Source organism: Herpailurus yagouaroundi, unplaced genomic scaffold (genome assembly GCF_014898765.1).
Source record: "Herpailurus yagouaroundi ecotype Mexico unplaced genomic scaffold, PumYag 141, whole genome shotgun sequence".
Taxonomy (NCBI): domain Eukaryota; kingdom Metazoa; phylum Chordata; class Mammalia; order Carnivora; family Felidae; genus Herpailurus; species Herpailurus yagouaroundi.
This window is the reverse complement of record NW_024412396.1, coordinates 36,741,592-36,768,494: the sequence shown is the minus strand read 5'-3', so window position 1 is coordinate 36,768,494 and position 26,903 is coordinate 36,741,592. Positions and strand designations below refer to the sequence as shown.

General features: G+C 35.3%; 1 protein-coding gene across 2 annotated transcripts in view; it reads right to left on the bottom strand.

The window, feature by feature from the left end:
* Nucleotides 1-26,903, bottom strand: part of MNAT1 (MNAT1 component of CDK activating kinase) — a 237,487-nt gene that overhangs the window by 73,296 nt on the left and 137,288 nt on the right. For both annotated transcript variants that reach the window (XM_040477324.1, XM_040477323.1), the window contains exon 8: nt 8,558-8,679. In XM_040477324.1, coding sequence (XP_040333258.1) covers nt 8,558-8,679 — 122 coding nt within the window. The remainder of the gene's footprint in view (nt 1-8,557; nt 8,680-26,903) is intronic.

Genomic DNA, 26,903 nt, shown 5'->3' with positions numbered 1-26,903 from the left:
ATATTATAAATAGTCAATGGCTAATGAAAGTCCCCCAACCACCACTACCAAAAAAAAAAAAAACAAAAGAAAAAGAAAAAGAAAAAGAAAAAGGAAAAGGAAAAGGAAAAGGAAAAGGAAAGAAAAAGAAAAAGAAAAAAAGAAAAAGAAAAAAAAGTGATCCAGCCTCCTTTATTTAGGTTCAAATAAGACTGCAGGTAAGAAAAACTTGGGAAAAGTACAAACACTATATGGTAATACCTTATATAAAGAACACTTACCCGGGCATTATATCGTAATTAAGGTGTCTATCCACCATGAAGACCTAACAACTGTAAACATTTATGCTCCAAATGTGAAAGCACCCAAATATATAAATCAATTAATCACAAACATAAAGAAACCCATTGATAATAATACCATAATAGTAGGGGACTTCAACACCTCACTTACAGCAATGGACAGATCATCTACACAGAAAATTAACAAGGAAACAATGGCTTCAAATGACACACTGGACCAGATGGACTTAACAGATATATTGAGAACACTTCATCCTAAAGCAACGGAATATACATTCTTCTCCAGTGCATATGGAACGTTCTCCACCCCCAACAAGTACAGAAAGATCAAGAACATATCAAGAATATTTTCAGACCACAATGCTATGAAACACGAAATCAGCCACAATAAAAAAAAAGTTGGAAAGATAACAAATACTTGGAGGCTAAAGAACATCCTACTAAAGAATGAATGGACTAACCAAGAAGTTAAAAAGGAAATTAAAAAGTACATGGAAGCCAATGAAAATGGTACACCGCATCCCAAAACCTCTGGGATGCAGCAAAGGTGGTCATAAGAGGGGAATGTATAGCAATCCAGGCCTTCCTAAAGAAGGAAGAAAGATCTCAGATACATAACCTAACCTTACACCTTAAAGAGCTGGAAAAAGAATAGTAAATAAAACCCCAAACCAGCAGAAGACAGGAAATAATACAGATTAGAGCACAAATCAATGTTATCAAAACCAAAAAAACCAGAACAGATCAATGAAACCAGAAGCTGGTCCTTTGAAAGAATTAATAAAATTGATAAACCACTAGCCAGTTTGATCAAAAAGAAAAAGGAAAGGACCCAAATAAATAAAATCAAGAATGAAACAGGACAGATCACAACCAACACAGAAATAAAAACAATAATAAGAGAATATTATGAGCAATTATATGCCAATAAAATGGAAAATCTGGAAGAAATGGACAAATTCCTAGAAACATATGAACTACCAAAAGTGAAACAGTAAGAAATAGAAAATTGGAACAGAGCCATAACCAGTAAAGAAATCGAATTAGTAACCAAAAATCTCCCAAAAAAACAAGAGTACAGAGCCAGATGGCTTTCCAGGGGAATTCTACCAAACATTTAAGGAAGAGTTAACACCTATTCTCTTGAAGCTGTTCCAAAAAATAGAAATGGAAGGAAAACTTCCAAACTCTTTCTATGAAGCCAGCATTACCTTGATTCCACAACCAAAGACCCCACTAAAAAGGAGAACTATAGACCAATTTCCCTGATGAATACGGATGCAAAAACAAGATATTAGCCAACCAGATCCAACAATACATTAAAAAAATTATTCACCACGACCAAGTGGGATTTATACCTGGGATGCAAGGCTGGTTCAATATCCACAAAACAATCAATGTGATTCATCACATCAATGAAAGAAAGGACAAGAACCACATGATCCTCTCAATAGATTCAGAGAAAGCATTTGACATACAGCATCCTTTCTTGAGAAACACCCTTAAGAAAGTAGGGATAGAAGAATACCTCGAGATCATAAAAGCCATATATGAAAGACCCAAAGCTAATATTATCCTCAATGGGGAAAACTGAGAGCTTTCCCCCTAAGGTCAGGAACAAGACAGGGATCTCCACTCTCACCACTGTTATTCAACGAAGTGTTGGAAGTCTTAGCCTGAGCAATCAAACAACACAAAGAAATAAAAAGCATCCAAATCAGCTAGGAGGAGGTCAAACTTTCACTCTTCGCAGATGAAATGATATTCTATGTGGAAAACCCAAAAGATTCCACCAAAAAACTGCTAGAACTGATCCATGAATTCAGCAAAGTACCAGGATATAAAATCAATGCACAGAAATCAGTTGCATTCCCATACACCAACAATCAGAAAAAGAAATAAAGGAATTGATCCCACTTACAATTGCACCAAGAACCAGAAAATACCTAGGAATAAATCTAACCAAAGAGGTGAAAAATCTATACACTGAAAACTATGGAAAGCTTATGAAAGAAATTGAAGAAGACACACAAAAAAGGAAAAATATTCCATGCTCCTGGATAGGAAGAACAAATATTGTTAAAATGTCAGTACTACCCAAAGCAATCTATGTATTCAATGTAACGCCTATCAAAATAACACCAGCATTCTTCACAGAGCTAGAACAAACAATCTTAAAATTTGTATGGGACCAGAAAAGACCCCGAATAGCCAAAGCAATCTTGAAAAAGAAAACCAAAGCAGGAGGCATCACAATCCCGGACTTTAAGCTGTATTACAAAGCTGTAATCATCAAGACAGTATGGTACTGGCACAAAAACAGACATTCGGATCAATGGAACAGAATAGAGAACCCAGAAATGGACTCACAAACATATGGCCAACTAATCTTTGACAAAGCAGGAAAGAATATTCAATGGAATAAAGACAGTCTCTTCACCAAGTGGTGCTGGGAAAATTGGACAGCGACATGCAGAACAATGAACCTGAACCACTTTCTTACACCATACACAAAAATAAACTCAAAATGAATGAAAGACTTAAATGTGAGACAGGAAGCAAAATCCTCAAGGAGAAAGCAGGCAAAAATCTCTTTGACCTTGGCTGCAGCAACTTCTTAACATGTCTCCGGACGCAAGGGAAACACAAGCAAAAATGAACTATTGGGACTTCATCAAAATAAAAAGCTTCTGCACGGTGAAGGAAACAACCAGCAAAACTAAAAGGCAACCAATGGAATGGGAGATGACATTTGCAAACGACATATCAGATAAAGGGTTAGTATCCAAAATCTAATAGAGAACTTATCAAACTCAACACCCCAAAAACAATCCAGTGAAGAAATGGGCAAAAGACATGAATAGACGCTTCTCCAAAGAAGACATCCAGATGGCTAACCGACACATGAAAAAAATGCTCAACATCACTCATCATCAGGGAAATACAAATCAAAACCACAATGAGATACTACCTCACACCTGTCAGAATGGCTAACATTAACAACTCAAGCAACAACAGATGTTGGCGAGGATGCAGAGAAAGAGGATCTCTTTTGCACTGCTGGTGGGAATGCAAACTGGTGCAGCCACTCTAGAAAACAGTATGGAAGTTCCTCAAAAAATTAAAAATAGAACTACCCTATGACCCAGAAATTGCACTACTAGGTATTTATCCAAGGGATACAGTTATGCTGTTTCTAAGGGACACATGCACCCCAACGTTTATAGCAGCACTACCAACAATAGCCAAAGTATGGAAAGAGCCCAAATGTCCATCGATGGATGAATGGATAAAGTAGATGTGGCATATATATACAATGGAGTATTACTCAGCAATCAAAAAGAATGAAATCTTGCTATTTAAAACTATGTGGATGGAGCTGGAGGGTATTATGCTAAGCAAAATTCATCAGAAAAAGACAAATATGACTTCACTCGTAAGAGGACTTTAAGATACAAAACAGATGAACATAAGGGAAGGGAAGCAAAAATAACATAAAAACAGGGAGGGAGGACAAAAACATAAGAGACTCTTAAATATGGAGAACAGAGGGTTACTGGAGGGGATGTGGGAGGGAGGATGGGCTAAATGGGTAAGGGGCATTAAGAATCTACTCCTGAAATGACTGTTGCACTGTATGCAAACTAACTTGGATGCAAATTTTAAAAAATAAAATTTTAAAAAAATTTTTTTAAATTTTTTAAAAGAACACTTACCCCACATTTTAAAATCTAAATCATAATGACAAAGACAAAATGAAATCAAAAAGGGTTCCAAACAATCAGAAGAGTTGCCAAAGTTTACTAAATTTAACAATTTACTCAAAACAAAGAGAAAAAGCAGTTAATTAAGCTACATCTATTTTACACAGATTTCTAATGGGGTTAGTTAAATACACACACGTGTATATATAGCAGCAGCACCAAAAATAACACGTTATAAGAGGAAGATGAGGATATTCCACTGCAGAAACCCAGTAGGAATCGGCAAAAATAAAACACTAAGTGCTAGAGGTAATGAACTTTAAGAAAACAAAAACAAAAACAAAAACAAAAACAGCCAGAACTCAGCTGCTGGGAAAGGCAAAGGTTGGCTGCCACTGGGGGAGAAGTAGAAAACCTATGGCCACCCTCCTCAACTCTGTGGTGACACAGGGAAAAGCCTTCAAACACTGAAGAAAGGCAGAAAACCCATTTGTACCTGTGCTAACACAATGATGCAAAGCAGAGATTGCGGGAGGAAGAGAAAACTGCCTTACACCCAAGCCTTCCCATCCCTATCAACACCTACTGTTTAGTTGTGGAGCTGGGAAAGGAATAGCTAACACACCTGCACTCTCAAATAACAGATAAAAGTTGTTTGCCTCAGGAAAGAGATAGGTACGCCAAGAAAGCACCACTCTGAGGTTCCAGCAAATAAGACCTCTTGAGGCTAAAGTTAGAACAGAACTAAGAAACCCCCTTGTTCCCACCACAAAACTTATTCCAAGTAAAGAGAAGAAGTAGTCTATTGCTGGGGAGAGAGAACCCAAGAGAGAATTCCTATGGGGCTCGGGCTGGCAGCACCTGCTGAGAGCTAAGAGTGGAGCAAGAAGACTGAAAAGATCCCTCCAGCACCCCAGGCCTCACACTAGGCACAAAGTGGCAACAGACTATAACTGGAAGAATATGAAGCCTATCAACATCAACTGAATCAACAATAAAACCCAAACTAAGATCAAACTACAGACTTAATGCTTAACTCCCTACACTAATGCCTTGGCAGAAGAACAGGACATAAATATTTTCAGGCATAAATATTATTTATCTCAGTCTCTGTTCTGTCACACAGATTATCCAATATTCAAACAAGAATTACAATAAACACAAGAAAGCAGGAAAAACAAATCTATCATCACGACATAAAATAAAATAGTCAACAGAACCAAACCCAGAGATGTTGGAACTATCAAAGAGGCACTTTAAAGTAACATGATTACTAAGTTAAAGGATCTAGTGAAAAAGGTAGAGAACATGTAGAAACAGGGGCTTTCAGAAAAGAGGTGAAAATTATAAAAAGGAATGTTATGGAAATACTAGTTATGAAAATAGCAAGATGAGAAAGAAATCCTTTAATGAAAAAAAGAAATCTGTGAAGAATAAATGGTTGAGATATTTACAAAAGAAAAACAACAAATTATAAATCCAGAAAGTACAGAGAAACTTGGAAAGCTCAGAGAAACTGTATTTTTACATATAACGGTCAGTTCCTTGTAGGAAACATATAGTAAATCTTGGGTTTAATGCAATCTGACAATCTCTGCTTATTATGTGGAATATTTAGACCTGTGCTATCCAATATGGGAGCCACTAGCTATACATCATTATTTAAACTAAACTGAATTAGGGGTACCTGGGTGGCTCATTTGGTTAAGCGTCCAACTTTGGCTCAGGTCATGATCTCACAGTTCGTGGGTCTGAGCCCCAAGTCAGGCTCTGTGCTGACAGCTCTGAGCCTGGAGCCTGCTTCAGATTCTGTGTCTTCCTCTCTCTCTCTCTCTCTGCCCCTCCCCTGCTGGTGCTCTGTCTCTCTGTCTCTCTCTCAAAAAGAAATAAACATTAAAAATAAATAAATAAACAAACAAACTGAATTAAAATTTAAAATTCAATTCTTCAACTGCGCTAGACACATTCAAGTGCTCAGTAGAAATATGAAACTGAGGACTTCTATTTTGGACAACAGAGACATAATATTTCTATCACATCAGAAAGTTGTATTGGATAGTACTGTTTTAGGTCATTTAAAAAGATGTTTTTTAATGTGTATTTATTCTTGAGAGAGAGAGAGAGAGAGAGAGAGAGAGAGAGCGCACACACACAACAGACCATGGACAGGGGAGGGGGCAGAGAGAGAGGGAGACACAGAAATCCGAAGCAGGCTCCAGGCTCTGAGCTGTCTGCACAGAGCCTGAAGCAGGGCTCAAACCCATGAACCATAAGATCATGACCTGACCCAAAGTCAGATGCTTAACTGACTGAGCCACCTAGGCGCCCCCTAGATCATTTATATGTAATGCAATTACAGACATAGTTAAGACTAAATCCACTACTATGCTGTTTCCTAATTGTATCATATCTTTATTTTTTGCCACCCTCTTTTCCTGTGCTCCTCTTCATTAATGAAGTATTTTTATGATCTCATTATTTTCTCTGCTAGTGACTTACTGACTATCCCTCTTTTTTTTCTAACATTTTTAGTATTGCTGTAGGGTTTATATTAAACATCTTTAGCTTATCACAATCTATCTCCAGATACTCTTATACCACTTCATGTATACTGTAAGAACATTACAGCAATAGTTTTTCTCTCTTCCTATCCTTTGTACTGTTTTCATCCATTTCACTTGTGCATTCTCATTATGCATGCCTACTTCCATAATCTTTCAAATGTAATTTTGATGACAAAACTATTGGAAAATGCAAATCCCTGTAACAAAGGAATATTACTTTACATACTTTGTTGTCACTAACATTAAAAATAAAGATTTTTTAAAAATTTATTTTGAGATCTAGAATTCTGGCACTTGCTAACCCAATAAAAGATAAGAAACCAACATCTTTATCACTAACTTTTTACATCATGAGACCTATTATTGTCTGTCTCAAGCTTCAATTTTGGCCAATTATTTGACAAATTTATCTTAAACTCAAAAGGGGTTTAGGTTTTGTTTCACATCCCTTTGGCTTCATGTTTGGAAGATGTAGGACCTTAAGAGAATACAGAACTAAAGAAAATATTAAGATCTACTAAATAGCAGATTAGTAAATTATCTACCATTTTAATAGTAATTTGACCTTTGAGCCTCCAGTTTCATATGTAAAATACTATGCGTCACATTCAAGATTTTGGTTTTGAAGATACATGTAGGGATTTTTTTTGTTGTTTTTTCTGTTTTTTGTGGGGTTTTTTTGTATGTAGGTTTTATTATCTGTTTCATCTATCTTGTTTTTGCTTTTTGGGTCTTTTTTTTTTTTTTTAGAGAGAGAGGGAGAGCACAAGCAAGGGACAGGGGTAGAGACAGGCACAGAGAGAGAGAGAGAGACAGAGAGAGACAGAGAGAATGAAGGAGGAGGAGGGAGGGGAGGAATCTTAAGCAGGCTCCACACTCAGCACAGATTAAGACGCGGGGCTCAATCCCACAACCCTGGGATCAGGACCTGAGCCGAAATCCAGAGTCGGAGGCTGAACCCACTGACCCACCCAGGCGACTGGAGGGGTCTTCTTTTTTAATTACTTTTTAATCACCTGGTGTCGCTGAACCTATTACTTTCTTTTCACATTACATTCTTTTTTTTTTTTTTTTTAACGTTTATTTATTTTCAAGAGAGGGAGAGAGAGAGAGCACAAGTTGGAGAGGGGAAGATAGAGAGAGACAGACACAGAATCCAAAGCAGGCTCCCGGCTCAGCTGTCAGTGCAAAGCCCAATATGGAGCTCAAACCCATGAAGTGTAAGATCATGACCTGAGCCAAAGTTGGACATTTAATTGAATGACCACCCAGGCTCCCCTCACATTATATTCTTTACACTATTTTATTTTGTTAAGAAGCAATGGTTTCTGAGTCTTCTTTTCATTCAAAAGTTAAGGTTGAGAAACCAGACCAGGACATGGATTTGTTCCATCCAACAAAGTCTGTACTTACACTTTTCAAGTATATTGTAGATACCTACCTGGTTCACTGACACAGACTATGATCATATCCATCACTCAAAAGAGTCACAATCCCAGGTTCATTTCCAAAACAGATGCATATAGTATGGCTTTTGAGCCACTGGGCCATCCCTACATTATACCTTTTGACTAAATATATTTTGTGGCTCATTTCTCATAAATATACTTATGCTGTAAACAACAGACAATGAGTAAATCTACTCTTTTTCATAGCAAGGTCACAACTCTCATATTTTTACTGGCTTACTAACGACTAAATTAAGCCCCTATTTCTAAAAAAAAAAAAAAAAAATACAGTGAGCTGAAAATGAACAGCTACTTCAGTATGACTGCCAACGACATCACTAAAAAGAGAACTAATATAATCCAATCTTAACTCAAAAGACCTAATAAAACCACAGAAAAAATAATGTGTACCTTTAGTATTAAGAACCATTCATTTTTTGCAGAAGAGTACAGTTCTATAAATTCAAAATCTAAAAAATTTTTTAAAGCGTAATTTAAAAATAGTACCAACAGTGAAGCCCTAAAATCAGCTCCTCAATGAGAAGTTCTTAGACACTTACCCAAGTCTTCCCAGCATCTCAAGCTCAGGAACTTGTGGTCCACATGTCTCTATCTGCAGTGGTTGGTATTCATATAGAGCTTCTTCAAGCTTTTGAATAGGTGCTAATGAAATATGCTGACCCTGTTAGAAAAATGAATTAGAGCAATATCTTTTAATATTATTTTCATATTACTATTTATCTGTAGACTAAATTCCTTACTTTAAAAATATTATCTATTAACTCTGCTATTTCATGGGTACAATTCATTATATTACTGAAACCCACATTATATAATTAACATATGGTAATTGACATGATTTAAAAGAAGAAAACCAAATCCATCATATTATTCAAATTTAGCATTGGGACTCCCGGGTGGCTTGGTCAGCTGAGCGTCCAACTCTTGATTTTGGCTCAGGTCATGATCTCAGAGTTCTCTTGTGCTGAGCAGCTGGAGCCTGCCTGGGATTTTCTCAGTCTCTCTCTCTCTGTCCCTCCCCCGCTTGCACATGCTACATGCACACTCTCTCTCTCTCAAAAAAAAAAAAAAAAAAATGGGTGATGGGCATTGAGGAGGGCACTTGTTGGGATGAGCACTGGGTGTTGTACGTAAGCCAATCTGACTATAAATTATATTTACATAGATAAAAATTTTAAAAAGTTAAAAATAATTAAAAATAATAATAAATTCAAATTTAGCCTTAAAGAGTATATATCTATTTGGGGCGCCTGGGTGGCGCAGTCGGTTAAGCATCCGACTTCAGCCAGGTCACGATCTCGCGGTCCGGGAGTTCGAGCCCCGCGTCAGGCTCTGGGCTGATGGCTCAGAGCCTGGAGCCTGTTTCCGATTCTGTGTCTCCCTCTCTCTCTGCCCCTCCCCCGTTCATGCTCTGTCTCTCTCTGTCCCAAAAATAAATAAACGTTGAAAAAAAAAATTAAAAAAAAAAAGAGTATATATCTATTCACTATCAATGGTAGAATTCTGCACATATATAAGTACAGTCCATCCTCATATTTTCCTATTTTTATGATACAGCTTTGACAATTTTGGTACTCAGTGTTTTACTGAAAGCCCTAATTAGGCAAGAACACTAATTAAATTATTCCCCACAAAATTTTGCCACATAAATTTCTACTCTCTTAGGTCTTTAAAATGAAATAAAAAACTTACTTACCAAATGTGTGGATATGATAGTTACTTATACCTCCCGCCCCCACAAACACACACATAGAGAGAATTCTGTAGTAAAAACTAAGTTGAATGAAACATCCAGGATTTTTCTGAAAAGAAATAACTACTGACTAACTAAAATAAAAGGACTGTATTTAATTACAAGCATATAAAATTAAAGACCACTGAGCTATATAAATCATTACATTGAGATTTATCATACATTTGAACATAGATTCTAATTTTTAAAAATCCCTATTTTTTTATATAGTCCATGTTTTCAGATTCTAACTCTAGTTATTTTTTCTTTGTATAGTTCTCAACAACTTAATTCCTAGCTTTTTAATAAAAACGAGCTCTTGGGGCGCCTGGGTGGCGCAGTCGGTTAAGCGTCCGACTTCAGCCAGGTCACGATCTCGCGGTCCGGGAGTTCGAGCCCCGCGTCAGGCTCTGGGCTGATGGCTCAGAGCCTGGAGCCTGTTTCCGATTCTGTCTCCCTCTCTCTCTGCCCCTCGCCCGTTCATGCTCTGTCTCTCTCTGTCCCAAAAATAAATAAAAAATGTTGAAAAAAAAAAAAGTATTAAAAAAAAAAACGAGCTCTTGCAGTTATTAATCCCACCATATTCTAGTTTATAGTTTAGTTCTGTTGTTACCTCCCTTAGTTTCCTTTATTTTTCTCCTAAGTTACTAAGTTGGATACACAGTACATTTCTCTTTTATTTGAAAAAAAAAAAAAGTAAAAACTATGACTTAAAAGTGATAAAGTGCAACTGAGGCAGTGAGAAACAACCACTGAAGACATCTGCATGTGACCTGTGGTTTTTCTTTTCAACAAAGTTTAATCCCATGTAGCATCACCCTAGTTAGTTTACTGTCAGGTATTAATAACTTCTTTGACAACGCAACCTCAAAAGTTCTTCCCCAAACACTGGCATAGGACTCAAACTGCCATTTAGCATATAAAAAGATGCTTAACATTTCTAGTCATTAAGGAAATGCAAATCAAAACCACAATGATATACCATGTAACACCCATGACTATTAAGGATGGCTATTATCCAAAACAAACAAATAAAACCACAGAAAATAACAAGTTTTGTCAAAGATGTAAATAAATTGGAACTCTTGTGCATTGCTGGTAGGAAGGTAAAATGGCACACCCACTATGGAAAACAGGATGTTGATTCCTCAAAATATTAAATATAGAATTATCATATAAGCCAACAAAATTCCATTATTGACTATATATACAAAAGCAGTGAAAGCAGGAACTCGAACAAATATTTGTACACCAATGTTCATGGCATCATTATTGACAATAGCCAAAAGGTAGGAGCAACCCACGTGTCCATTGATGGATGAATAAATAAACGGAATGTAGCATATACACACAATGGAATATTATTCAGCCTTAAAAAGTTTAAAACGTTGACACATGTTAAAACGTGAATGAATCTTAAAAACATTATGCTAAGTAAAATAAGCCAGTTACAGGGGCGCTTACGTGGCTCAGTCAAACATCCAACTCTTGACTTTCAGCTCAGGTCATGATCTCACAGTTTGGGAGTTCGAGCCCCACATCAGGCTCTGTGCTGATATCATGGAGCCTGCTTGGGATTCTGTCTCCCTCTCTCTTTGCCCCTCCCTTGCTTGTTCCCTGTCTTTCAAAATAAATAAAAATAAACTAGAAAAGGGGCACCTCGGTGGCTCAGTCGGTTGAGCGTCCGACTTCGGCTCAGGTCACAATCTCGCGGTCCGGGAGTTCGAGCCCCACGTCAGGCTCTGGGCTGATGGCTCAGAGCCTGGAGCCTGCTTCCGATTCTGTGTCTCCCTCTCTCTCTGCCCCTCCCCTGTTCATGCTCTGTCTCAAAAATAAATAAATGTTAAAAAAATTTAAAAAAAAAATAAACTAGCAAAGAAGAAGAAGAAGAAGAAGGAGAAGGAGAAGGAGAAGGAGAAGGAGAAGGAGAAGGAGAAGGAGAAGAGAGAAGCCAGTTACAAAAAGACAAACACTGTATGATTCTAATTACCTGAGATTCCTAGAGTAGTCAAATTCATAGAGACAGAAAGTAGAATGGTGGCTGCCAGAAGTTAGGGTGAGGCAGGAAGGAGACAGGATGTTAGTATTTAATAGGTACAGAAGTTTTAGTTGGAGAAGATTGAAAAAGTCTGGAGATGGATGCACTACAATATGAATGTACTTAATATCAATAACCATATACTTAAAAGGAGTTAAAATGGTAAAGTTTATGTCGTGCATATTTTACCATAATTTTTAAAAATGTGTTTTAGATATTCTGATTTACTCATTTACCTGGCTAGAATAATACACAGGAAAAAAAGAAGTGAAATACCTAGAAAACTTTGTTAACATTATTTTAACCCTTAACCTCCATATGTTTCAGAGCCTTTCTAAATAAACATGAAACTGTCAAGCGAAATCTTATACTATCTCACAGTAATCCAATCTCTGAATAATGAATCTAAGTACAGGGGGTTACACAGGTTAAGAAGAGGATTGCCCAAGTGGAACATTTTAAGTGGCATTTTGACATTCCTGTTTCAAAGTGTCTTCTTCATAACCTGCCAAGTACTAAATTCTCCTGCCATCCGATACAAAAAGTCCAGTATTAACGTCACACTGTTAGGTTAGGAGGGGAAAAAAAAAAAAAAAGAAAGAAAAAGAAAAACTGTAAGAATTAAAGAAGGAACCTATTATAGTTCCACTAACATAGTAACGCAGATTACTTTATTACTCCCATTTTCATTTTATAAATCAGTGTAATGCCCAGAAAAGATGATACAGAATGGGTATTTTCAAGAGCTAGAACACTTTCCAGAAAAAAATAATATTCAAAAGAGACAGGCTCTCTTAAGTCATTACAGTAGGAAACATACTTAATCATTCACTAAATACCAGCAATAAAGCCCAAGTTACTAAAGTTATGAAATCATATAATCTAAAATCTTCTCTGCAAGTTGGTAGGCACATGAAAGATCAACTGGTAATATTAACAGTTAACATTATTTACTTGGTGCCAGGCACTGGCCTAAGGGTTTTGTTTTGTTTTTAGCTTTTTAATGTTTATTTATATTTGAAAGAGCAAGAGAGAGAGACAGAGAGGGAGTACGAGAAGGGCAGAGAGAGAGACGGAGACCCAGAATCTAAAGCATGTTCCAGGCTCTGAGCTGTCAGCACAGAGCTGGACGTGTGGCTTCAACTTCAAACAGCAAGATCATGACCTGAGTCCAAGTTGGCCACTTAGCCATCCAGGTGCCCATAAGGGCTTTTTTTTAATGCACTATTTCATTAGTATTCACAATAGTTCTAGGAGATAAATACTATTATTCCTACTTTACAGATAAGAAACAGGGGTTTAGATATGTGACTTAGCAAGGTCACACAGTATTAATGACATATTGAGTATCAGAAGCCAATCCTGTCAGATTCTAAAGCCTATGTTCTTTTCCCCTAACTTCCTTATTTTATGAATAAAAAAGCTAAAATATAAATTTTCCTAAAGTCACACAGTAAGAGTCAAATCTCCTAATTCCTATCTCATATGGGTTCTACCATACAACACTACCTTTTAATATCTTATTTTTAGACAATATAATCATGGTTGCTCAATTTAAAAGTTTGATATTAATAAGTAAATCCTAGATAGTTAAAAATAAATTTTACTACAAATCCTAATAACTGAAATATGGTCAAAATAACACAGGGTCAAAGAGGATTCTTTTTAATTATGCGATTTAGAGAACAATAAATGTTGCTCTGTGATAATTGTTTACCATGAGAATGATAAAACAAAATTCATAAATGATGCACAACTTAACCTTGTAATGTTCAGTCAATCTTTCCCCAAAAATACTTGGTGTGAGATAGATGCCAAGTTTCTCAGATCTAAAGCTGGAAGAATTTACAGGACAAACCATGGACATAATTAAAATTAAAATTAAAATTAAAATTAAAATTAAAGTCACCAACAGAGAAAATGTCTTAGCAAGTCCTACAAGGAAAGTGTTGGGGTTTTTTTTAAGTGACTGGAAGCAAAAAAGTCTCGAAAAGTTTGGATGCAAAATGGTAATTGAATGTGATATTTCCACCAAAACAGTTATGATATGACTCTAAATTATCAGATTAAGGAAACCAAACTACATGAAGCTCCAGTGATATATCACATCTGAATTAATGGACATTTCATCAAAGAAGATACACAAATGGCTAATACGTATGTGAAAAGATGGTCAACATCATTAATCTTTAAGAAAAATGCAAATTACAACCACAATGAAATACTACTTCATAGTTACTAGATTTGCTATAATCGAAAGGATAGATAATAAAAAGTTTTACTGAGGATGTGAAGAAACCAGATCCTTTCACACATTGCTAAGGAGAGTGTATAGTGGTGCCACCCCTTTGGAAGTGAGTTTAGCATTTTTTCTTCAGTTTACAAATAATGTACTTTGACTTAGTATTAGTAATACTAATAGGTAATAATAATAGGTATCCAGTCAAGAGAAATGAAAACATATGACCACACAAAGACACAAGATATTCCTAGCATCATTATTCATAGTAGCCAAATAGTGGAAATAATCTACATGTCCATAAACTGGTGAATGAGTTAGAAAATGAGGTACATTAATATGATATAAAAATTAACTCACAATATTAATAAAATATGCTGAATGCTATTCAGCAACAAAAAAGAATAAAATATTGATACATGCTGCAACATAAATGAACTTCAAAAACATTATGCTAAGTGAAAGAAACCAGGCAAATGACTACATGTTGTACAATTCTACTTACATGAAATGTCCAAAAAAGGTAAAACTACAGAAACTGGTAAAAATCTACAGAAAGTAGATTAATGACTGAGGGCGACTACGAGTGTGAATTTAGAATAACTGCAAATAAATACAAAAATCAGTTGAACTGTACATTTAAAATGAATCACTGGTGGGGGGCACCTGGGTGGCTCATTCCATTAAGCATCTCACTGTTGATCTCACTGGCATGAAATCTCATGATCGGGCTCCACACAGGGCATGAAACCTGCTTAAAATCCTCCCTCCCTCTGCTCCTCCCCCACTCATGCTCTCTCTCAATAAGAAAAAAAGATGGTGGTTCAAATCAGTTCAACATTGTTGACTACGAAATATCCAAGTAGAAATTATCAGTAAAGGCAGCTAAAAATACAAAACAAACCCAAGAGAAATTCTGCTATCTTTCTCATCAAAGCGATGGACAAGTCATGAGAATAAATAAGATTTGGGGGAGGCAAATGTCTTGAAAAACACCCACATTAAGTAATCAAGTACATTTTGCTGACTTTCAAGTGTACAACACGAAACTGGGGCCTTTCCAACTTTTGTTGTTGTTGTCATATAAATAATAAATAAATGAGGCATGGAGGGTAAAAATGTAGTGAGAAGAGCCACAGTGAATTATATAACCTAAGGTAACATCCACTACACTCAGGGGGGAAAACCCATGCAAATCTACATTCAATAGCATAAGTAATGTTTTTACTCCCCTAGAATAACAAAATGGAGCCCCTGTTTCTCTTCTAAGATATACCTGAGAGCCCTATATCATATTTCAATCATTTGCCAAAAATATAAGCACACATGGAACGATTTTCAAAAATTCAGCTTATTCCCATTCAGAAAAATATACAAACATTTGAAAAGCGATGCTGACCAAGGTAATTATACATGGCTGTAACTTAAGTATTAATTTGAAGTATATTCTTTAACTTTTCTTACTTAGCAAATTTCAAGTCTATTATGAAAATAGTTTACACTTTACTAAAACTTAACTGTTAGATCATCTATACATTACAAATATTATCATTATGCTTTCTCCTAAAATAAAGGAAAAGTATAGACTACCTTTTGTGCTAACTCCAAAATCAGGATTTCATTCCAAATAAAAAGTTACTATGCTCTAGATTTCTGGAATCAATTCAAAAAGAAAAGAAATTAACTCTGAAAATAATTTTTACTTTAAGGAACTTCTGGTCATTATAAGAGACACACACACACACTTTTACAATGCAGCAACCATTTAGAATAACATCACTAAAGAAAATATATTATTTTCTAAGAAAAATAACAGCAACAGACATAGTTCATTAGTAATCATTAGTATATAGGTTCCTGAAATAAGCAATAATAAAAATACTAAAAAAGATAGGAGTGCGCTTGTCATGATGCATGGAATTGTTAACTCACTATATCATACACCTGAAACTAATATAACACTGGATGTTAACTGGAATTAAAATAGAAACTTTAAAAAATACTAAAAATGAGAATACCCTTTCATATAAACCAATATACAATTCTCTGCTAAGTACCATATAAGAGGTATTCATTAAGTATTAGCAATTTAGTATGATAGGTTAAATGATTCTGAAAAGCCTTTAACACAATTTTAAGAACTCTCTTAATTTTTCTGTCTTGCTTAAATGACTGACTTGCCAGGCTAGCCTCATCTTCACCATATTTGCTAATAAACCCAGTAAGCTTGATAAACTCTGAATAATTAGCTGTTTAACATCTGTCTCCCCCATTAGACCATAAGGGCCTATGTTCACTGCCATGTCTACAGCACACAGCATGGCAACAAAGAGCTACTCAATATTTTGTTGAATGAATGAATAAAAGGGCATGTGAACAGTCATATGGTATAGTAGTATGAACACTAGGAAAACTAAGAGAAGTCAGGTGTCCATATTCTATAAATTTAAGAATGCTCTCACTAAGCATAAACAATTGAAATTTTGTTAATCACATATACTATGAAGTTACATAAGCAATACATCTCTACATTTCCACACCTTAATATTGTTTTCTTTCACGTACTCATTCTAGAGGTTGTGGATGCTTTTTATCCCTAGGCTGGAAATGTACCTTCTAGCCACTTAAGAACTCATTTTAACAAAATTTCAGAGGTTATTGTCGTATCCTGTTGCAATCATCATTCATTCACATAACAAATACTGAATACTAATTATATGTCCAAAATTAAAAAGTACAGCAGTAAACAAAACAGATGTAAGTCCTGCACTCAGGTAGCTTACATTCTAGTAACTTTTCAATGAGATTCTGCCTTCTACTTTTAAGTCTCTGAATCATCTAAATGCCAAAAAAAACCAAAAACGAAAACAAAAAAAAAACCACAAAGAAAAAAAGAATACAATGACAGTGATGTTTGTTTTCATAAACTGAGTCCTTTCACATATTAAATTTATCAAATCCTATAGAATGTGTCACACTGCTCAAGAGAATTAAAAACCAGAATATTTCAGTATTCTCAGAGCATTAAACCACTACAATTCTGGTTATAATTTCTAGAGAAAATATCTGTAGGAGACTTCCCAGAAAATCATTTTTTTTTCTGAAATACTGTTTCTATGTTGGTAAATGTCCTAATAACTTAAATATGTATGTGCACATATGTGCATATGTTTTCCATTTGTGTATATATACATATGCATTTGTATATGGATGTAGATCTATTTTTTAATTATGTGGTGGGTGGGTGTGTACTCACAGAATTTTATAATGGCATAGAGAATACTTAAAGAATATGCCTGGCACTGCTTTCAAGCTGCTCCTTCTAATAATATTTTTTTGGTAATTCAGTTGCTTTTCATTTTTTTGAGTAGCAAGCAGAGCAATTTTTATACTATGCTGTTCTGATCACTCTAGGGTGATATTAGCTTGTCATCACCACAACAGCTGCACAGTAATAACTTCCTGGTAGCACATAATTTCATGGTAAGTACAATTCATTTTCCCCCATAGATATGTCTTTCTCTAATTTCTTTCAAAATTTACAATAAACAGTATTAAGGCCAATAAGGAACAAGACCCTGCATGGTAAGAAATAATTATATATTCATATATAAATATATATGGGGGGGACTGCCTCCAAACTAAAATGAACTGAGGTGATGAAACTTCTTTCAGTTTCATTGTCATAATCTAAAATGGGATGGGGTGGGGTGAGGGGGTGAACTGGGGGTGGACTAGATGTTCTTCCAGGTCTAACCTGCTATGATTTCATAACCACTAAGTGGAAATAAACCACTACCTCATAATGTATCATAAAAATAAAAAGAATTTTCCCCAAATTTAATGTAAAATAATTTGATTCTAAATATACCAGAGAAACAGCCAGTGGAAAAAAACAAGCATGAATCCCAATTCTCAAGTCTCTACTAGAATCAGGAGACTACAATCCCTTTCTGAATGCATGCTTTGTAATGAGCAGAACATAACTTTTTCTAAAAATTATTATGGTTTGCTCTTTTAAGCATTCTAATGCTGGATTATTCCCACAAATCAGCCTGTCTGAGCATTCCTTGTCTTTTAAAGTATGGTGCCTAGTAGTTAAATCAGCATTTTTTTCCCAAAATTTTCCTTCTCAAAAAAAGCAGGCTTTTCCAGAGTATGGAAGAAGTTTCATCCTGAATACACTAGGAATAACACCATTGTTTTTTAGTTCTTTAGTGATGATCAGTTCCTTTTAAATATGTAAGACATGCTTTAAAACATTAAAGAAGAATTTCTATATCTAGCTAGGCTTAAGCTTCTTGTTCATCACTGGAAAGCAAATGGTCCTAAAAAAGTTACATCCTTACTTGGCGAAGCCAAGTCTCCAAAACAATTTCTGTCACACTGGCTCCGGAAACTTCATCACAATCTGTTCACTACAGTGGAATTACTTTAAGGCTTTGTTAACTAAAGTCATTTGCAATCCCCTCACTACAACATACAGTACTTAGTGTTCAAATTACCACACAGAAAAACGTCCTTTAATAATATGTAAATTCTACAGGCGCCTGGGTGGCTCAGTCAGTTAAGCATACAACTCTTGATTTCGGCTCAGGTCATGATCTCATGGTTCCTGAGTTCAAGTCCCACATCAGGCTTTGCACTGACAACACAGAGCCTGCTTGGGATTCTCTCTCTCTCTCTCTCTCTCTCTCTCTCTCCCTCTCTCCCTCTCTCCCTCTCTCCCTCTCTCCCTCTCTCTCTGCCCCTCCCCTACACTCTCTCTCAAAATAAATAAATGAACATTAACAAATAATAATAATAATAATAATATACCAATTCTATTTTTGAATTGTTACTGTTACACAAATACATTTGTGTATTTGTTATTGTACCTTTGTGTCTTATTGTTACACAACTATAAACTATTCATTGAGAAAGAAGTTTAAAAATAAAATGTAACATATTAGAAATTTAAAATGGGAGAAAATTAGGAAATAATATCTATAAAAAAGATTGATGCCATTAAAGCATCTCAAATATAATTACAACCAAGCTCTGCGTATTTTTTAAAAAGCATTTCTATAAACTCCTTTGTATTGGTGTAGAACTACTATGTCTTATATAGAAACTAAGTTCAGCAATATACTCGTGGATATATGTCATTAGTTTTCAGAAAGTCAAGGATCTCAGGCTATATAGATGAACATGAAATACAAAAGGAATATAGTATTTTCTCCCTATGCTTTAATCTGTTTTGACTATAACTACATTCATACAAATTTATCTCCTGAAAAATGCAAAGATAAAGGCAGGAAAGGAACTAAGCTAGTCATGTCTGCCTCAGATAGTTCTATACCTAAAACATCCAAGAGGTCCAAATGTGTCATCTAGAAGGGTACTAAGTGGTGTAACTAAGTTCAACGAAGCTGTTAACAGTGAAGTCACATCTTGCACAGGGATTAGGTTCTAACAGCAGAATCAAGGCAAAAGCTGGTCAAAATAACCTCTCAAAAAATCCTTTAAGTAGTCCATAAAGTAAACTATCCATTACTGTATTCATATTGTAATCGCTGTATATAATCCTCCAGCACTGGAATAGATTACTATGTATTCTATGGAAAACCAGAAAAAGCAGTTGGCTTGCTTTTGGCAACCATGTTGTTTTAATTTTTTTTTTTTTTTTTTTTTTTTTTACTGAAGAAAGAAGAATTATTTGCTATTTTTCTCCCAGTTTTGTGTTGTTTTCAACTTCAGTTGAATTCAAATAAGTTAAATGTACATATGATATGATATGATACGACTTGGCTGAACATGACAAGTATTTAAATGTTCATTCAATTGAATTCATGGAGAAAAAATGACATTTGAGATGGGCTATGAAGGCCAAATGGGGCTGAAATGGAAGGGAAGAAAGAGCATTTCTAGTGAAGGGAATTTCAATACCAAGAGCAGCTTCAGGACAGTAGCAAAAGTAGGAGCCAGAATATAAATGATAGAGGAAAGAATGAGGATTGAAGAAGTTGAAACATTGAGGAAACATGATTATTATTTTCATCAAATCATAAGATAAAATGAAAATAGATATGGTGGTAGCTTAAAAAACAAAGTAGGGTCTAAGGAAGAGACTTTATTTTGTTTTATTTTTGTGGTTCCAGGTTTTTTTTTTTCCTTAGCCACTGATAAATGAGGCAGTGTTGAAAAGTATTATTTTTACATTCTTTCTCTGATGCTTGTCTTGCTACTGAACTACCATTCATTGCCAAGAGGACAGAGTGTCCAGCAAATCATAACTGTTTCTATAAAAAGATCAGAAAAGAAAAACATCAAGGAGACTATTTGGTGAGACAAAACCTGCCTCCTTAAAAGAGTCTGCATTAATTTTAAGAAAAACAGAATTTGCCAGAAATTTTTAAAACTTTTCAGGCATATAGCATTTTAGTTCATCTACTTTTAGTAATTACAAAAATAGTTTCCAGAAAGAAATCTTATCTTGGCACTTTAGGTGAACTTTTAAGTAACCAATAATAATGACAACTTACACGTAAGTCTACATTTTCTGAATGTAATAAAAGAAGAAAGTTGCTTAGAGTTCTCTACAAATATTAGTAGTATTATATTAGTAAAACAAAAAGTATCGCATAGTACCATTATTAGTCTTCTGAAGCAGAAATATTTTTTAGTGAAAAGGTAGCAGAAAGCTTCTTTATACCAAAATAGAGACTGAATAATTCAAAAGATCATATTTTATCTAGAACTAAACCTTTTGTGCCTAGTAGAGTGCTTGGTACATATTAGGAATGCTTGCTTCATGAATGAACAAATGTTTTGTAGTGACCCAGGCCATCCCACTCACTCCAATCCCCTACTCCAAGTCATGCTCCCCAAAAACCACATTACAAATCTGGTGCTATGTGAGGGCATTTAACTACAGAATGAATAGTTACTGTGCCATTCCCATTGTGGAAAATAAGTAAAAGACTTAGCCAAGCTGGAACTGACTTTATGCTTCCTTCTGTTCTAAAAGGAAATAACAAATGCTATGAATACCCTAACCACCCCAATCTACCTTCCTCAAATACACACCACTACTACCATCACCAGCACCACCGCTACCTTCACAAAAACCACCATGCAATTAGATCTACATTCTTTAAAAATATATATATATATAAAATATAAATATAAATATATAAATATAAATATAAATTTTTTTTTTTAAGCAATCGCCACAACCAACGTGGGGCTTGAACCAACCAGCAGTCACATGCTCCACCAGGTGATCCAGCCAGGCACCTGTAGCTCTACCTTCTAAATGCAGAATAGAATAGAATAGAATGTTTAGGATTCTGTGATTCCCTTTTCACTTGCAGTTTTGCCTTTTTACTAAAGTCACACAGATATGGAATGTGATTATTAGCAGTGGGGTTCCATGCAAAGGACACAGAAATAGTTACTAAACATCTACCATATGCCATGCACTGGGTTGGGCACTCCATATACATTTGAAATAAGTTTTATTATGCCTATTTACAGGAAAAGAAACTGATGTTTCCGGAGGCCAAGTAAGCTACCCAGATTTTAAACTCTATACTGCCAGAATCCACCAAGCACTCTTCTACTGCAGGACTACAATATGAAAATTCAGTTATTTATCCAAACATTTAGTGGATGTTAGGCACTGTGAATACATGATAGAAAGGATACACCACCAGAACTGATTCTACTTTCAAGCAGTTAACAATATGTCTTTATATTTATGAAACATAAATTAGGAAGTGCTCATTTTTTAAAAAATATTGGCATATAGGTGCTTTTTAAAATTTTTTTTAATGTTTATTTATTTTTGAGAGAAAGAGAGGCAGACTGCAAGCAGGGGAGGGGCAGAGAGGGAGACAAAGAATCCAAAGCAGGGTCCAGGCTCTGAGCTGTCAGCACAGAGCCCGACTCAGGGCTTGAACCCACAAACCATGAGATCATGACCTGAGCTGAAATCAGACCCTTAACCGACTGAGCCACCCAGATGCCCCAGTATATAGGTGCTTTTTAAATGAAAGTTACCGTAGTTCATTAAAACATATAACTTTACTTTTGGAAAATATTCATGTTCACCTTTTCCATAATACATTTAGAATGACATAACTTTCACCTGTGCTGAAATATGTGCTTCATATTTTTTTAGCTTTTTCTTCATCCTTTTTCAATACTCTCTCAGCATTTCATACTTCTTTTCATAAGAAGCAAAAATACTACCTTTCTCAAACAACAATACAAATTGGTGCCTTGTCTATAAATCCATGTAAATTAAATATATTTTGAAATGTGAACCAGAAAGACTATTTCAACTAGAAAGAATACTTCCTAACAATGTAGAAATAAACTACCTTCCTAGAAAGCTGACTATAATAATCCATCCTTTAAATCACATTTTTACTATATTTTAACACATAATTTTTCATAATTGGCAGATATGTTTTATGTTTATGATATGAATTACAAAAGCAATGTGCAGAAATCACAATATTTGTAAATTTTTCACCTGGGAACATTATGTGTTCACTAAGCATAAATGATGGTTCCACAAATATAATAGTACACAGACTATCACATCATTTTAGTTTTTAAATTTAAAAAATTAACTTTATTTTATAACCTTCATACATAAATACATACATAAATAAATAAAAATAGAAAGGTACATTTAGTAAAAGTGCCCCAGAGGACAAAGAAAGTGATTAGTATGGGAGACTTTAATGAACACAGCTTTGAAGCCCTTCTGGAAATTACAGGCTTGATGAAAGTACGAATATTCTACCAGTTGCTGAGACAGGTGCTACTGCCAATCAGCTGCATTTGCTGAAGCATATTCCAACAGATTACTAATTAATCTCAATACTGAAAACAATGGCTGCCTGCCATTTTCATCACATTTAAATAAAAAAAGAGAAAGAAAAAGGAAAAGAAAAAAAAGAAACAGCCACTCTATGACCAAATACAACTCTGGGTAAAACACAATTCTAGGTAAGCTCTGCATCTATGTAATTACTTAGTTTTATCATTTTCTGGTGTTCATTATACTAAACTCAAAACTTGCACCGGCTGGAGTCATGGGTCCTATAGTCTCTCTGCCTGCTATTTCTGCTATTTCTAAGTTATTTCTACTTACCACAAATATATGAAAGTATTTGTGAGATATCTGGAGGGAATGAGTCATATAAGACAGCATTTTCTTTGTTGTTGTTGTTGTTGTTAATTTTAAATCTCTCAATAATAAGCTGAGGAGAAATACAACCCTTGGAAGCATTCTCCTTTAGATCACATCTGTATTTTCATTAGAATTTACCCACACTCCTCTGCGCCCACCCCCAATACACACACACACACACACACACATACACACACACACACACACATACACACAATTCATTCTACTATGGTCATATCCTACCTTTATTATATGAACTCTGTTCAGAGCACTGCTCAGACATTAACAAACATTAAAATACTCAATGTTTCCAAGTCTGGACAATTACTATTAAAGTGTTCATGAAGTTCTTCTAAAATATGCTGGCCCAAGGTGCCAAAGAAATTGTTTGAAATCCATTTGAAAACGTATAAAGTGAAAAATGTACGTAAGGATTCTTATGATTTTCTCCCTTTTTAATGTTTTAAATTAACACTGATTCTTGAATCTTAACACTATCTGTTCTACTATGTTTTTAAAGTTGCTTTCATTCAACTGTACATGCCTGTGACCTCTACAGTGACCTCTACAAAAGCAGTTGTGCACTTTACTGTGGTGCAAATCCTCACAGACAAGTTGAACCTGTTCTTTTTGGCACTGAGCCCTTATGCTGAACACACAGCTGAGATTTATTATAAAAGGGGAACTCAGGGGCATTATTGCACAACATTTATCCTTCACATATAGCCAAGTATAATCTTTTACAGCCTTTGAGAGTTCTTAAATAAACAGATCTTCTCTTAATTGCAGAGTTTCTTATTTGTCATCAATCATACGGCATATTGAGATTCATTTTACGTTAGGAAAAAGCCAACAACACACAAAGCATATGTACTAAGAGATATTAAATTTAGTCTCTTAATATTACTCAAAAATAATACTTCTGGGGCGCCTGGGTGGCTCAGTCGGTTAAGCGTCCGACTTCAGCTCAGGTCATGATCTCGCAGCCCGTGAGTTCAAGCCCCCGCATCGGGCTCTGTGCTGACAGCTCAGAGCCTGGAGCCTGTTTCGGATTCTGTTTCTCCCTCTCTCTCTGACCCTCCCCCGTTCGTGCTCTGTCTCTCTCTGTCTCAAAAATAAATAAATGTTAAAAAAAAAAAATACTTCTAATACTCAGACCTAAAGATAATTACCTGCCTTGCTGTTTTAGCAAAGTCAATGCAATTAAGTAATAAATAGGTCTTCAATGATCTATACTTTAAGAAAACAGGTTAAAAAGTGTAGTACTCTCATAGATCTTCTAAAAACATTTGAGAGAAAACATTAACCTTTACTTTTACACTGTTTTGCGTTTTCTTTATTTCAAAGTTCAATTTCAATTAGCTTTCCATAGTGCTTTAAAAACACTTCCCGGGGCGCCTGGGTGGCGCAGTCGGTTAAGCGTCCGACTTCAGCCAGGTCACGATCTCGCGGTCCGTGAGTTCGAGCCCCGCGTCAGGCTCTGGGCTGATGGCTCAGAGCCTGGAGCCTGTTTCCGATTCTGTGTCTCCCTCTCTCTCTGCACCTCCCCCGTTCATGCTCTGTGTCTCTCTGTCCCAAAAATAAATAAACGTTGAAAAAATAAATAAATAAAAAATAAAAAAATAAAAACACTTCCCATTCTAAACAATTCTGAACTGAGCTCAGATACACAGGACTCTGCCAGGCTACTTCCTCAATTCAACAGTAGATGTGATACCCTGGGGGAAGGAGGAGTTTCATGAGTTCTAAGAAGTATCTCTTATAACAGGAATTACCACACCATTTACATTAATTCTTCAGGACTTGCTAATTGATCTATCATCAAGACTGCCCTTGTTGAAAACAAAGAAATTAATATAACCTCAAAAGTATTCTATCCTGGAAGTCAGGTTCAAACTAGCTTATCAGCTAATTGCTTAACATAAAGGAAACTAAAATATGTTGATTCAGGTGAATATTTCCTTGCTCTGAATTTTCATTTTTTCATTACTAGTAAGCATAAAAACAATTTTTAAAAAAAGTCTGTTATACCTATAGAGGAGGCGGGAGTACCATTTAATGGGCATAAAGTTTCAGTTTTACAGAAGGAAGAGTTATGGAGACTGATGGTGGTGATTGTTGTACCACAATATTAATGTATTTAATACCACTGAACTGTACACTAAAAAATGGTTTAAAAGGTAAATATTATGTGTATTTTACTGGAATAAAAAAATTAATTAAAAAATAAAATTAATTAAAAAATTTTTTTTAATTTACATTTATTTATTTTTGAGAGACAGAATGAGACAGAGCATGAGTGGAGGAGGGGCAGAGAGAGTAGACACAAAATCTGAAGCAGGTTCCAGGCTCCGAGCAAGCATTCAGCACAGGGCCCAATGCGGGGCTCAAACCCACAGACCATGAGATCATCACTTGAGCAGAAGTCAGACACTCGATGGACTGAGCCACCTAGGTGCCCCTAAAATTAAATTTTTTTAATTGACTACTGAACTGGTTTTTTAATGGTGAAAAAAATCTGATACATTTGTAGGAATAAGGGGTTTGACAGTGAGAGAAACAGACATGTTCAGAGATGTAACCAAATTTATTTTGTAAAGGCAACATAACTGAAGAGTTAAATAAGAATTTCTTTCACTAAAGTTTAACATTTTAAGCAACATATTCGTGTTGTTGCAGTTCTAAGAAAAGATGTTTCAAACAGTTTATATCCCTAATACTTTCTCTCCTTGTCTAGGGTAGACAAGTAGAAGTTTATGAGTTGGGACATTTTTTTATTCATCACTGAAACAAAACATTTTTTCTCAAAATATATAATCTTTCAGAAAAAGATGAATTATATTAAATTTTAAGTGTTACTGCAAGCATTACATCTTTAAGTAGATATATTAGCATGCAAGAAAATTACTAACCAGTTTAATTCATTGTATTAATCTACACCACATGAGGCAACATAAAAATCAATATAAATAACTATAAAAGATGAATCAAATATGTAAAAAAATGTCTCAAGACCTGATTTTACACAATGTTCTAATACTATGTCAACACTGGTGGTATTTCTTAAATGCCTAAGCTCTCTAACTCATTTTGAAATGCATGTGGGGCTTCACAGTTTCCATAATATCCAAAACTCCTCATTTTTTAAAATGTTTATTTATTTATTTTGAGAGAGAAAAAAGAGAAAGAGCAGGGGGTGGGGAGGGGCAGAATGAGAGGAGAGAGAGAATCCCAACCAGGCTTCACACTGTCATTGTGAAACTGACAGGGGGCTTGATCCCACAAACTGTGAGATCATGACCTGAGCTGAAATCAAGAGTTGGGATGCTCAACTGACTGAACCACCCAGGTGCCCCTCCAAAACTACTCCTGATTAAGTCAAAATTGTAATTAAAAGTAACATCCAAAGAACCCGTAGTGGCAATATCAAGCAGGTTAACCCAGTTTAATGTCCAAATAACTTAAAGCAGCTATAAGAACAATCCCAGTCTCCATTTATTGTGGTTCTTTATGCTATAACAGCTTTCCCATCTATATCTCATTTTTCTAGAAAAGAATGCAAGCACACATGCTATCTGCCTATTAACACCCTATTGTTTTAAATTCCCCGTATCATGTGCCCCCTTATAAAAACCAATGTTAAATACATGGGCTTTGGAGTCTAAAGAGTCCAATCCCAGCTCTACCTT